The sequence below is a fragment of the Pelmatolapia mariae genome, linkage group LG6 (genome assembly GCF_036321145.2).
Source record: "Pelmatolapia mariae isolate MD_Pm_ZW linkage group LG6, Pm_UMD_F_2, whole genome shotgun sequence".
NCBI classification, from domain to species: domain Eukaryota; kingdom Metazoa; phylum Chordata; class Actinopteri; order Cichliformes; family Cichlidae; genus Pelmatolapia; species Pelmatolapia mariae.
Genome location: NC_086232.1, coordinates 31,939,369 through 31,953,832, shown reverse-complemented (window position 1 = coordinate 31,953,832; position 14,464 = coordinate 31,939,369). Strand labels below are relative to the sequence as shown.

The 14,464-nt window shown below is 39.0% G+C and overlaps 1 protein-coding gene across 2 annotated transcripts; it reads right to left on the bottom strand.

The window, feature by feature from the left end:
- Positions 1–549: 549 nt before the first annotated feature.
- clta (clathrin, light chain A) lies at positions 550–10,915 on the bottom strand. 2 transcript variants are annotated; one of them, XM_063476587.1, is made up of 7 exons: positions 10,621–10,914; positions 9,930–9,958; positions 8,783–8,900; positions 8,115–8,226; positions 5,228–5,281; positions 2,582–2,617; positions 550–1,191 (listed from the first exon to the last, which is right to left on the bottom strand). In XM_063476587.1, the coding sequence occupies exons 1-7, from the start codon at positions 10,796–10,798 to the stop codon at positions 1,020–1,022; spliced, it is 699 nt and encodes a 232-aa protein (XP_063332657.1). In that variant the 5' UTR covers positions 10,799–10,914; the 3' UTR covers positions 550–1,019. The 2 variants fall into 2 exon arrangements, with proteins under 2 accessions (XP_063332657.1, XP_063332658.1); XM_063476588.1 differs by lacking the exons at positions 2,582–2,617; positions 5,228–5,281 and having other exon boundaries at positions 10,621–10,915.
- Positions 10,916–14,464: the final 3,549 nt, after the last annotated feature.

The window sequence follows — 14,464 nt, the reverse complement described above, 5'->3', positions numbered from 1 at the left end:
ATGGACAACGAACAAACATGGTCAACCAACATCTGGCTAGGATCTAGTTATCTTTAAAACCACAAATGTCTAATTTCAGTGACATAAATGTTTTATATATTGTATATATATTGCCTTCTGTATATGTACATAGGTACACGCATCAAGTACATACACACACTGCTGAGGTTTAAACACACATACAAATAGGTCACATTTATTGTAATGACTGGACTTCAGTTCAGTTCCTGACTAAGAGGGGGAGAGGCTTTCAAAAGAAATGCATAGTTTAACACAATATGCCACAAGCAGGCTCTACACACAGTTCAAAGTACACACACTGAATTTGGAGTTTTGTCTGAAGAGTTTGGTCCTTCAAATCAAAAAGAAAAAGAAATTTTTACTGGACATGCTGCGGAAAGAAATGTGAATGAAACCATTTAACATCAACCCTCAAAGGTGAAAATATTAATGAGGCTGACAGATTAACAGTGACAACACAGCATCATAGGAATGATATCGGGTTGTTTTTGTTTGTTTGTTGTTTTTTTTTTTTGGGGGGGGGGGGGGGGGGGGGGGGCATTGTAAAGCACTGTAGTGTAGCTGTTGGCCCAAACAAACGTCAGCCCTTCCCTTTTAGTGTCCCAACTCACCACCCTTGCACAACTGTCACGCACACCATGAGACCTTGTGTAGATCTAACTGTCCTTGATTTCATTTTTACTAAACAAGGGAAACAAAGTCTTGACTGATTTATTAAAGAGGTGTATAGGTAAAATCTTTAAGGGGCAGAAAATAGTGAGCAGGTATATCAAGGCTAATCTTTACAGCCCTGCCAGGAGGAAATACATCAGGGTAAGGCAAGTGGCTATACCCTGTGAGGTGGGGAAACAAGGCTGTGCATGACTGACAGATATGGACACATGGGTGTAAGTGCCCCTTGATATCAGAATACAAATGGAGGGGCATGAGTAGTTTGTTTCGTTGACGTGTCATGGAAAAAGATGATATGGAATGATTTCCTGAGCAGCCTTGGGTGCCTAGCGGACTAGTGGGGACTGCTTCAGGGAGATGAGGACCGAACGCATGCGGGACACATCCTTAGCCTGCTTGCTGGACTTGGGATTAAAGTCACAGAGCCGTGCCACCCGCTCCCACTCTGTGCCTGGGTTGTTCTCATCCAGATCTGAAATCATGGCTTCCTCAGCCGCCCTGTAAGCATTAAAGGAGGAAAAGACATGGAAAAGCGAGCCATCAGTGTGTGAAGTCGTAAGATACACAGATGTTCAGCCCTGAAAAAGACCTCTGCTGACTAACACCACATACAAGTTCTTTAGACAAAGTCAGTGGCGCCAACAGTGAAATTTTGACTCAAGTTCTCAGTTTTGGTTACACTGAAACTGAACTTTAAGCCTGGCATTAAAAACTCAGGTTTTTCCATCTGATTTTGTCTGGGTTGGACTTTTTTTTAGTTCAGCAGCGTCTAACTCAGGGCTGGACTGTTCAATCACTGCACACAAACATCCATCTATCTTTACTCCCAAAACTGAGAAATCAACAAGGAACAAGCTTTCCCGGCTTCATTACCTGTGGCATGCCCCCCACTTTACAGAATACAGCAAGTCACCTGTATATTCTACTCTCAACAACATCAGGGGAGATATATACACAACAATGAGAAATCAAGCTCAAGCCAAAAACAACCAACCAACACCCCCAAATAATAATAATAATAATAACAATAACAACAACAATAATAAATTAAGAAAAATGTATTTCTGGCTGGATAAAAGTGCTGTTCATTAAGGAACTCAACAAGAACCAAGTATAGTGATATGTAGTTATCTGTATACTTGTCCTTGATTAATAGGAACAGTAATACATGTTCAGATTTTTAATCAAGCCTAGCCGAACAAAAAAAACAAAACAAAAAAATGCATTAGGCATGCATTGGCAAGCAGAAAAGCGGGGTGTTTCGGCTGTGGCAAGGAATGTGCTGACGTTGAAATTATGTGTCTCAAATGCCAAACAGATAATTAACTTTAAAATATTTAGGCACGGGTGTGGCTTCATTAAATCCATCAAAGACCAAAAAAGTGACATAAATGTTTTATATAATTTGCAGGTTGCAAACAAGAACAAAAATAAATAAATAAAAATAAAAAAATTTAAATGGATCAGTTCCACTATTACAAGACAATTTGAGATGCAAGCCACAGATATGGCTAAACTCTTGTGACACCCCACCCACAAACATGAAACTCCAATGCTGTTCTTTGGTTCTATTTATAAGGATCTTTTGTAGTCTCCACCCCACCTGAGCTAATAACTTAAACACAGTACACAAAGAAAAAATAGGGCAGGTGAGAAACTAATGAGCATTCACTTTCACAACCATCTACAATACACAAGGGACTAGAAGGACCACAACATCACAGGAGGAACATTATACCAAACTCTAGGCTCTGGATCTAACTCTTGTGCTATTCAACTGGGTACCTCTGCAATGCACTATAAACACATACACAGACAGAACTGCATCTAACCCCTGTGAAAATGATCAAGTATTTTGAAATTCTGGGGTTTTATATTTTTACTTAACTGGTCTAGGCGGTAGCAAGGATGGTTAATATGTGTGCTTTAAGGTGCATAGGAAAAGAAAACAGGGAGAAACAGTTTCACAAGTCAGAATTTAGGAGAGAGAGAGAGAAAGAAAGAGAGAGGGGGAGGTGAAATAAAAGACAACAAAAATGAGCTCAAATGCAGATGTTTAAAGTCAGCATGCAAAAGCAACATTTTTCTTTTGACTTTATTTTCCTAAAAATGAAAATGATTAGTGTGCAGCCTTTGGTTTGCTAAACTGAACTGATCTTCTATGTTTTCTATAAATAAAATATCAGCTTCTCAATCTGTAATAAAGTTAATAAGTTTAACCATCTGCATCATCTCAGTAATTTTCTGATCTACAGATGGTCCAACAGCTCACTTCTTCTATATCTATTTTTCATGAATTATAATCACACAATGTTCCTACATTTGTAAATAACACTCCAATTCTCACTTCCTCCAAGTAGTAGGTAGGTAGGTATCATAGAGTGACACCAATCAGATGGAGGAAGAGGAAGTGGAACGATTAAGATTCAGTGTCATTCTGCAATACTAAAATTTCATTCTGTGTTTAGGTGAGTACAAGCTAACAATAAGTTGGAAAACTTCACGAGTGTGCACATTTTGAGAAAAGGACTATTCAAATAAAACAAAGACAGCGGAAATGTGATGCTAATTTTCAGATGAGCAGCTCAACAAGAAAGAAACTAAACACTTTAAAATGCTGGACACAATGTAGGAATAACAAGAGGCCTGGAATTTCTTTACATGAAACCAGGTTTTGCACCAATATAAATTCTTACATTTGGCAACTAAGCTGACAGCAACAAAACGTGCACACCACAATGAAGGCTAATGGATACACCCAAGTAATTTGATAGCAGAACCAAAGGCTGCACAGCTCAAGCTATTCGATAGCTAGCTGGGCGTATCAGCAGGTCATCTTAACATTCTAATAAAGCATGAACACAGCTCAGTTTGAAGCAGTTGTGCATCCACGATTTGATATCTTCACATTTCTTATAGATAAAAAAATAAATAAATCCAATAATTACTACGGCCTGGAAACGAACTCCAGGCTCATTCAGAATTTAAGAAACAAAACCTAGCACGTGTTTCTAAATAATTACTGTTTTCTTAATTATTTATATGCCATCTGATGTTTATATAATACTAAGAAACCTGAAAAGTACCATTGTGAAGTGAAATGATTTACCGTCTACACAAAGTTTGCTGCTTCAGTTTAGCAATTTCCTTCTTTGCCGTGAAAACGAACGAATACGAGAGAAAAAAGCGCTTCAATTCCTTCTCTCAGTTTGAAATCTGAGAGAAGGACAGATTTCCTATCCTGAAACAAACGTAATTCATGGGGAAACGGTATCAAAAAAATTCTTTAACCATGAGTGTCAGGAGTGTCTGGAGTGTCTGAAGGTATATCCGGCCCTTGAGGCCTGGAGTTCAACACTCCTGGCCTATGGCATTCACCCAATAAAGAATGCTACCAATCATCCTGCAGCAGCAACTTCTTCCAACCACCTAAGAACAGTTTGGTGAATAACAATGCCTTTGCCAGAATGATGGAACACCATCCCGTAAGGCCAAAGTGATAACTAAGTGGCTCAGGGAACAAAACATTGAAATTTAAGGTCCATGACCAGGAAACTTCCCAGACCTTAATCCAATTGAGAACGTGTGGTCAATCCTCAAGAGGCGGATGAACAAGCAAAAACCTGCTAACTGTGACAAACTCCAAGCAGTGATTATCAAAGAATGTGTTGCCATCACTCAGGATTTGGCCCAGAAGTCGACTGACAGCATGGCCGGGTGACTGCAGAGGCCTTGAAAAAGAAGGGCCAACACTGCAAATATTGACTCTTTGCATAAAGTTGATGTAATTATCAATAAAAGCCTGTGAAACTTATGAAGTGCTTGTAAATATACTTCTTTACATCACAGAAACAACTGAGAAAAAGATCTAAAAACAATGAAGCAGCAAACTTTGAAAACCAGTAAGTGTGTCATTCTCAAAACTTTTGGCCATGACTATAATATAAAAGATTAAGGAAAAGAAAAACCACACACAATTGCTTCAAACCATCTCTACATATCTTACTTGTAAGTAAAACAAGAAAGCCAACATTAATAAAGTTGTTAAGTGGAAAAACCCCCCAAAACATTTTCATTAATTTTTATGCAGTTGGTGTAAGCAGGTGTTAATTGTTGGAAATTTATGAAATGCATTTGGATAATGAGTAGCTGAAGAGAATCAAAGAGAAATGAATGAGAAATTAACATGGGCACAGTTGTGAAAGTATTAATTTGATTTCCATGGATGTGATGGCATGCGTTACTGAAATATACCGACAGGAATCAACTCACAAATGCCATGCAGATGATATGGAGTTCAAATTATAAATGCAGTTTATATTTGAAAAAAGTTCAAGCTGGATAGGCAAAGTAACGATTATGAATCCAGGCATTTCAAATGTATGACTGAAGGAGAAAGTAACATATGGCAACAAAAAGAAGGTAAACTGATGCTCTAACTAAAGAGATGTGTGATGTCAATGGCTGTTGACAATGGGGAAAAAAACAAAACAAAGTAAACAATAAGAGGAGGATGTTAGTTGGAGCAACATACACATAACCAATGAGCTCAGAGAAGGGTTGCTTGTAGAAGTCTTCATCCAACACCCTGGACAAATATCCACCCAAACGACAGAGCAGCAAGAAGGCAGGAGAAAAGAGAGAAAGTGGTAAAAGGGAGAAGAGGAATGGAAACACAAGCATTGCAAGTTACCATACAACAATATGCTGAGGCATATAATCAAAGGCTCAGGTGTTTGATCAGTGTCAGAGTGATTTAAAGACTGTTTAAAGAAGGTTTTAAATCTTTAATGCCATGGCACCAGTCATGCACAACATACTTTTAGCTCTTCATACCTCTCTCACATTTTTAATACTTGACACATTTTTAACTAATTAGCCAAATAGTGGAATCTCTTAACCCAGTATGTTATAGCTATAACAATAAGCATCGGTGCATGCATGAAGCACAAAAAAGCGTAACCCCACATCGGTGCATGCAACGCTGTAAGAAAAATCATTTGACAGGTGAAACAGCTGCTGTGCTGTACAGCAGTGAGGTGTCTGACACGTAAGCGCAACTTTTGAATCATTCGCATTTGTGCTGAGGAGTAGACGAGACCACTTTAGGTGCCATTTGTGTTTTTAAATTTTTGGCTTGTCATCACCCACTACTCAAAGGGACCATGGAGGAAAAAGAACATTTTTCCAATCTGGGATCATTTAACCCTACCTTCTCCCCCCACATACACAAGAAAGAAAAAAAATACTATATTATATAATTACATTATTTTGTTATAATCAAATTAATTGGACTATATCATCAGCTGGTTACATAAACAGGACCCTTCACTCATTTAGTGTTCAGAACCTAGTTCAGTCTCTCTCCACACTGCCTGCAATGCACTGTTAAATCCAGTAGATGTCGCTATTAATGAACACCTCAACACACCATCGACACAATAGGGGTAATGTGCTACACACTCCATGAGGCACTATCTACCCGTCACTATTGTATAGGTATACCTCTGGAGTATATCGGGTTATAAGACATGCAATCTCAATGTATTCATTTTTTCCTTTCTCATTTTTTAAACCCATTACCCTGTTCTACACTGTATACGTTTCTGAAGCCAGAATACGGTAAAAGGAGCTCTGCAGATTACCTCAAACTGTTAGTCACGCACAGGATGTGTCGTGAGATGTCATGACCTTAACATGGTTTTAGTAAATTGCCTGCATCAAGTCATGAATGCAAAAGTAGAGATGCACCGATCGAGCATTCATAAATTGGAATCAGCTTATTTTCAGTGTTTTGCACCTTGTCTGGTGATCAGTCAGACTCCCACATATCCGATTATAAGCCAGTCCTTTTAATGCACGTATGACTCACATACAGCAGCACAGGCTATTAGTTGCACACCCACCCACATGCTACACTGTTAGCGCAGAAGTGAGATAAGAAACAAGGGTGGCTTAATCAAACAAACAAAAAAAAAAAGTTCAGAACAACAAATCTAAAGCAATATTTAAACATAGACATTTTAAAGAAACTAACAGAGGAAAAGTAGCTAAAGCTATCCAGAGCTCAGAGGCAGCCTCAGGATGAGCAAAGGATCAAAGCGGTTATGAGGAAAATTACAGAGAAAAAGAAGACAATGTCTTGTTATCTGGTGAAGTCATATCAGGTAAATGTGGGTGTACAACAGCTTATTTTCAGTTAATTATTTATGCTGCACTGAAGTAGTTTAAATTTTAAAAAAGATCCTGTAATTGTCAAGTTTATTGACAATTACAGTTTATTTATTTTACACGGAAGAAAGGTGGAGTTTTGTTTGTAACTGTTGTCAGTTAAAAGCCTGCAAAAATCAGTAACGGCAGATCAGAAAAACATCTAAACTGACCAAGAAAATTGCAATCGGTGCATCTCTATACAGAACCTTCCTGTGATAATAAAAGACACAGTAAAAAGTGTTTTTACCTCACAGGAAATATTTGACTCCATTTGTTTTCCTTAAAATATCACACATTAGTTATTAAATTTCCAGAAATAACAGGAAATTGCATAGACTTGTCTTAGGTATAGGTAATTTTAATGACTGAAGACATGCAGTGAACAATAACTCCAGTGTCTTAATACAGTGGAACCCCGACTTACGAAATAAATTCGTTCCAGAGGGTCTTTCGTAAGTCAAAATTTTCTTAAGTCAAAGCACCTTTTTCCATCGCCTTTTGAGTGAGGCGATGCTGGCTGAAGACGAAGTTCTTGGTGGAGGAGGACCTCGCTCATATTTATCAATAATTTATTTGTTTCCATCGAGAGCACTTTATGCTTCTTCTTTTCACTTGAATTACTTGCAGAAAGTTTTTTCGGCCACATTATGAATGAACGATAGGCTAATTGCAAACGAAAAGCACACGAAATAGCGCACTGCAACAACAATACGTCTTTCACGTGGAACAGTGAAACGCAAGTACGAAAGCCAAGGGGTTTCACATGATTCGGAAGGCATTGTGGGCATTAGGTAATAAGGTAAGTGGAGGTCAAATAGCATTTTAACTAAAAAGGTGGTGAAAAGCCACATGAGATTTCCCCTTAGAGAGAATGGATTTTCTTTAAAATATGAACCTGTAGACAACTGAAACAAAAACTGATGCCACACACAAATGGGGACACCAGCATACCGTGTTTCTTGAAATTCAAGGATAGGTTATTCCTATTCTTCCAGAAAAAAACAACATATGGATACAAATTTCAGTAATTATTTGTAAACTTACTCAAGGGCACAGAAGTTGAGTGACCGGATGGCCATCATTTCTTCCCCTGCCACAACTGAGAGATCTACATTCTTTTTAAGCCGGGATAACTCACATATCCCCACAGTCTTCTTTCATTTTTATTGATCTTCCATCCTGTTTCTATGCGTCCAGGACTACAGTACCTGTTATTGGTTTTGGTTTTCTCCAGCTGCTCATTCTGCCTGGCATGCCATTCCTCCAGCTCCACCTTGGCCTTCTCCTTCCATTCCGTCTCCTGCTGGCGAGAGTTAGCATCTGCAGAAGTAAATGCAAAAATACAGAAATCACGCACAAGAGCAGAGACTGATAAAAGAATAAACATCCCCAAAAAGATGATAAACATAATGATGTGAAAGGAAACAGAGAGAACAGGGACAGAAATAATTGGTTAACACTGTATGTGGAATCTCCAGTAAAGGAAGGTCATTTAGGCAGAAAAATTATACAACAATATTTCAATAAAAATCTGTGATAATATTTCTGATGATACTTGCATACAGTGACACAACAAGTCAAGTTGACGTTACAAAAGTGGCTAGTTCAAAAGCGATTAAAAAGGTACTAAATTGTTATAAGGATCTAATGCTTAGCAATCAGAGATGCCTGGGGTTCTCACACTGTCACTCACAGAGAAAGTAAACCCCCTGCATTGCTATAGCAACGGTATTGCAACATGATACTTTATATCATGTAAAAATTGTTACCAATATTATTGTTGACAGCACAGCCCAAATCTCCAGCTTTACTTATCACATCTCACAGATCAGTGTTCTGTCCTACCCTATAATAAAGTGTTCTGCTGGGTGCTTACCTAGCTCCTCCAGCCTCTCTCTTTGCTCCTCCCTCCACTTACGTAGACTTTCTGGTTCAGCCTGCAGTCGGTCTGCATTAGAAATTGCTGCATAGGCATCTGATGGACCATTGCTTTCCTGAGAAAGGAGCAAAATGGTAAGCACAGTTTAAGCAATATTTCCAATGATTTGGCTATTTATCCATTCATGTTCAGTGATTCATTTTTCTAACCCGTATGTGAAAGTTGTAATTTAAGTGGAATTGGCTTCCCCACCCCCACACCCCAATACGCATACCGTACATGTATTCTTAGAAGATTCTCTCGTTGACAGGAAAGAAATGTTGCAATGACAGCACAGGAAAAGGAAGCTGAAGTGACTAACAGACAAATATTCAAAAGCTCGGATACTAAAAATCACTGTTACGGTGTTAAAAGGAAATTAGTATTTTCCACAACGACGCACACAGTGAAAATTCAGCAGAATTTATATATAAACATCTCTTGAGCAAATCTTAATATTTAAGTAAATGAATTTCAAGGATAATTGCTGTTTGTTATATTTATATAACAAACAGCAATTATCCAGGAAATCAAGGAACATAACTAAAATGAAATGTGTCAAGAAGCAAAGAAGTTTAAATCCAAACATGAGAATCTTCAGTGTCATGTTTTTAAACTGATGCTAGTAAGCTGTACAGAGTGAAATGTTTTGTTTTGTTTTAATAAAACCTTTACTGAAGGCCAACTGCCTGCCATCAGCCACTACTTTGAGTCACTGAACTGGTTGCAGGTCATCCATGAGCAGCCAAGGTGCTGAAAGTCTGCAGTCTGACCAATTTCAAATAGGTCTGTACCAGAAAAGGCCCCTCTCATTGTTGTATATCAATGCATCCTTGGGCCCTGTACTATGAAGCAACTTCAACACACTGAGGGTATCTTTTTGTTTTGTAGATTCAAATCCTCCTTTATGGTGCAGGCATTTAGTACAGACCATCCTTCTAATCCCTCTATTTATTCTTCCTTTAACACTATACATTAGTGCATACACAAACCATAATTTCTGTATTAAAAGATTTTAATCCTTTGTGCACTTATACACACAAAACACAGAGGAACAAACACAAGGTGATTTCCAACATGATAACTAAAGAGCAGATGACATTACCCCATGAAGCTCTCCATTGATGGCACCATCTAAAACAGGTAGAGGTGAGACTGCAGTTAGAAATCAAGCAGACAAATAAAGGCATAAACATGACAAAACATCTTGAAATATTAAATGTCCTAAAAGAGATTTTTACCATGCCTTGAACTTGTCTAACGGAGCACCAACTACTATTGCTAAATGCACTCCTGTTTCGTAATAATGGATGTCAGCATTTCTGACCAACAATTCCTACAACTGAGGCCATACTAGATTGGAGGAAATGAGTAAGTCATGAACAAAGGTTGTTAAGCTGTGCCCATTTCCTAAGTGGCTGACACAAACTGCTGTAAATGTAGCCGCAAGCAATCAAGTTAATTGGAAAGCAATGAGTGGCAGTGCCAGCAGCAGTAGCTTATTTCAGCATAAAATAACACGTATTAATAAAGGACTTCAAGTTTCACCTGTACGTGTTCCTTGTGGAGTTCAAAGTAATCTTACACAGGTTAATATCAACGCTAACCATGTCCACTTGGCTAATCTGCTAGCTCAGTTAGCCTTAGCTTTAGTGTCCATTCAGGGCCAAAATAGCGTCTAGATTAACCGCATGTTGAACGTTTAGTTACACATACACAAAACCCTCTATCACTAATAACGCCAAACAGACAACATACAGCGACATTTTCTTCGCTTGAGCATAACAGCCACGCACCGTTAGTGTCTCCTAGCGAAGAGGGGACATCTCCACTGTCCAAGATGCTGAAGCCTTCGTCGTTTTCAATGCCCGCAATTTCGCTCTCCTGCTGGGCCAGGAAAGCGGCAGCGGGGTCCTCCTCCGAGCCGACACCGTTTCCAGCACTGGGCGCATTCAGCATGTCAAAATCGTCCATGTTGTCTGTAGTGATAGAGGGATAAAAGTGTGAAACAACGAGCAGGTGTAGCACCACTGAAACCGATGAGACCAGCAGGAAGAAGGACGAAAAGGGGAAAAACGGTAAAAGCTGGCGTAGCGGAAACAGTAGAGTAACCAATCACAAGCAAGAATGGATTACTGGCAGTAGTCATGGCCAATCATGTAACAACTTTCTCATAACGGGACCAATCAAATATTTGAAAGCGTTTCATGCGGATCCCATGACCTGTTGGGTGCTGCTGTCAGAAATAGAGAAAAATCTGCAGTAATTTTTTTTTAATCTGCTGCACGTTTAACACACAACTGTTTGCATAGTCATGATTGTGAATTCGTCAGATAAGAAAAATAAAACCATCAATTTATTTTTGTGCAAATCCAAAAATACAAACATTTGTTTTTGTTTCTGCAATAAAGAACAAATCAGATTTTGGTTGTTTCTTCACAAATTTCAGCATTTTTTTCTGTTTTATTTCCTCAGGTTGTCCGTTTACCCTCTAACTTTACAATGCCTGTTATTGATTTAAATATTGCTTAACCCTTATATTGGAAAATTGTCTTGAACTGTCCTATTCGATCACAGACCGTTATTCCAATTATTTTAGTCTTAGGACTAAGACTTCTGTCGTCTTCTGTCAAAAAGTTTTCCAGCTTCCTCTTCATAACCCTGGCAGCAGTTGTGTCCAGCCCCAGTATAATTCCGCGCTGGTTAATTATTCACAGTTCTGACAGTATCAAAGGGCTCAGGTGGCAAGCGTTCACCTGACTCAGGTTATATAGCTGGGTGCAACTGCTGTTTTAAAACAGGAATACTATCGGAGTTACTCAGGGAAGACTTAAACTATTAGTTTGTTTATTTTTTATAGTAATTTAAAGATAACATTCAAGAAGTTCAAAAACTCCACCACAACTGGTTTGAATTACTAATACATATGCTGAGTGAACTGTACACTACTGAAATATGAATTACTTTACTGACAAAAGACTATATTATCATGGCCATGACTTCTCCATGAAAAATCGCCCTTTACAATGCTTTTACCAAAATTAATATTATGCTGCAATTTACTGTATCAGCTAAACTCATAGTATTCACAGTTTCACAGGTGATAGCTTTGCACAGTATTTGCAATCTCTTAAACAATACATTTAAGACAGTCAGTTATGTTTGTGGCTACAAGCTGGTATGCCCCAAACACCCCTATTTAACTACTGTTGCAATCTACATTATGGAAGTAGTTGCTAAACTAAGTAAAGATTTTTTTTAAAAAGTCCATCATTATTTTAGACAGGAAGCCTCTTCAAGCACATTCACAAAAATTAACTTCTGCGATGAACCTGGCTTATATGCTACAACTACAAAGCATGAATGCGATGATGGAATTGAATAGTAAAACAATGGGCAATTTATTTACTACAAGGCAATCTAATCCAGTTTGTGTTTAGTGGGAGAAACCATGTTGCTTGGTTCCAAAAAGAAGGCAACAGAGTCATGAACCGCATGACCTGTAGTGCAGCAGATCATCTAGCTTCTCCATTTAGGGGTTGCCACAGCAGCTCACCTCTTTCATCTTCTTCTGTCACACCAACCCCTTGCATGTCTTTGTTCACTACATCCATGAGACTCCCCTGAGGTCTTCCTTTTTTCTCATGACTGGCAGCTCTATATTTAACATCTTTTGCTCAGTCTATCCACTATCCCTCCGTACGTCCAACCCAGACTCAGCCTTGTCTTCCAACTGCTCAACCTGAGCTGCCCTTTTGATGTACTCTTTGTAAATCTTATCCATCCTAGTCACTCGTGATGAAAATCTCAGCCACTGGAATTCTATAGGATCCACCCATGTCTTTTTGCTAATGCCACCTTCACCAAACAGTACATCAAAGCAGATCTGACTACCATGTAAACTTTCTGTTTCACTACTGCTCCCCTGACACTTGTGCCCATCAACTTCACCCTGTCTGTACTCTCTTCTTCACCTCTCTTGCGCATTGTCCATTGCTTTGGATGTTTGACCCAAGGTATTTGAACTCATACACCTTTAGTATCCCCCTTTTATTTGTGCAAATGTATTTGTTTTTCATTCCACTTCTTTCCAGCTCTCTTCCACTTGCTCCCTAAAGATTACAGTGTTGTCTAGAAACATAGTCCACTAAGACTCATGCCTCCTCTGTCCAATATGCTGAAGCCATCATTGTTTGACCTTATCTGTCAACCTGTATATCACAATTGCAAACAAGAAGGGGCTCAGAATTGACCCCATCTGTTACACCTACCACACACCCCACCGGTGTCTCTCTGTCCACAAACATGTCCTGCACCAGCCTCACATACTTCTCTGTCACTCTTGACTTCCTCATGTAGTACCACAACTCCTCTTTTGGCACCCTATCATTTGTGTTCTAAAGAACACAGGGTGGACATCCACTATTTGGTGGTTCTTAGCTGCTCCAGCCTACATGCCAAAGTATCCTTAGGAAAGATACTGAACCCCAATTTGCTCTGCAATGCTTTGATTCAGTAGTGTTTGAGTGTGTACAAATGTTAGGAAGCACTTGGGCATAGAAAAAAAGCACTTGTATGAATGGGTGAATGAAGCATGTTCTATACAGCACTTTGAGTGCATCACTGGAGCAGAAAAGGACTGTATGAGAGACAATCCATTTACCGTTAGATCCACAAAAAATACAGTGAAACTCTTGACCTTCTGTATGTGCCTTCTTTAACACTTTCAAAACAAACATTAAATTTGTAGTGTTCTTTCTTGGCATGATGCTTTACTGCTTCTCACTGATCATTGCCCCTTTTCTCAGACTGTGAGTCAAACCAGAAGAAACCAAAATGGCTTTTGGTCTATCCCCATCAAGGGCCAGGGAATTGGGGGGGGGGGGGGGGGGGAGCAATAATTAAGAACCAATTAGAAAAACAAGCCAAACAGGGTAGTTTGTTTAAATTAAAGGGTTTATATATATACATTATATATGCATGTATATATATAAAGACCCAACACAAAGAGATGCCTACACTACTATAGCAGCAAAGAAAAATACCTCAGCAAACCCGAACTGACACCCAACTAACACTAGTCTCAAGGACAGATGCACAAAGGATACCTGAACACCTCTCCACTTTCAAGGCCAGTTCACACACTAACTAACCAAGTAGCTCCTAGCCAGCATTTATATTGTTGGGGAGCTGATTGGGGACAGGTGGACACTGAAAAATGTGTGGCAGCTGAGTTCAACAGAGAGTCAGAATACACTGAAAACACCCACACAACACAAGGCATGCTAGGGCCGTAAGAGCCTTTATGTCAGTGTCCTTGGATTACCAATGTCTGATAAGACACATTTTTTCTGTCCTTTGAAGTCAGCAGATCTTTCTTGGGGATTCCACCCCAACAACAAGTACTGGCAATAGTGGAAAGAAAAAAACTCCCTTTTAAACAGTTAGAAATCACCATCTAACAGTTAAAAATCTGGTGGCAGTAGCCTTTTACTGCGACCAGTAGGGGGTGAGGGTAGGAAGACTTATTTTTGAGGTCTGGCGGCTTTGAAAGGCATCATAAATGAGATGAAAATTGATAGCTTGATTTTTTTTTTTCATAGACTTACACTCTACTACAAGATGCACTTTCTTTCAAGA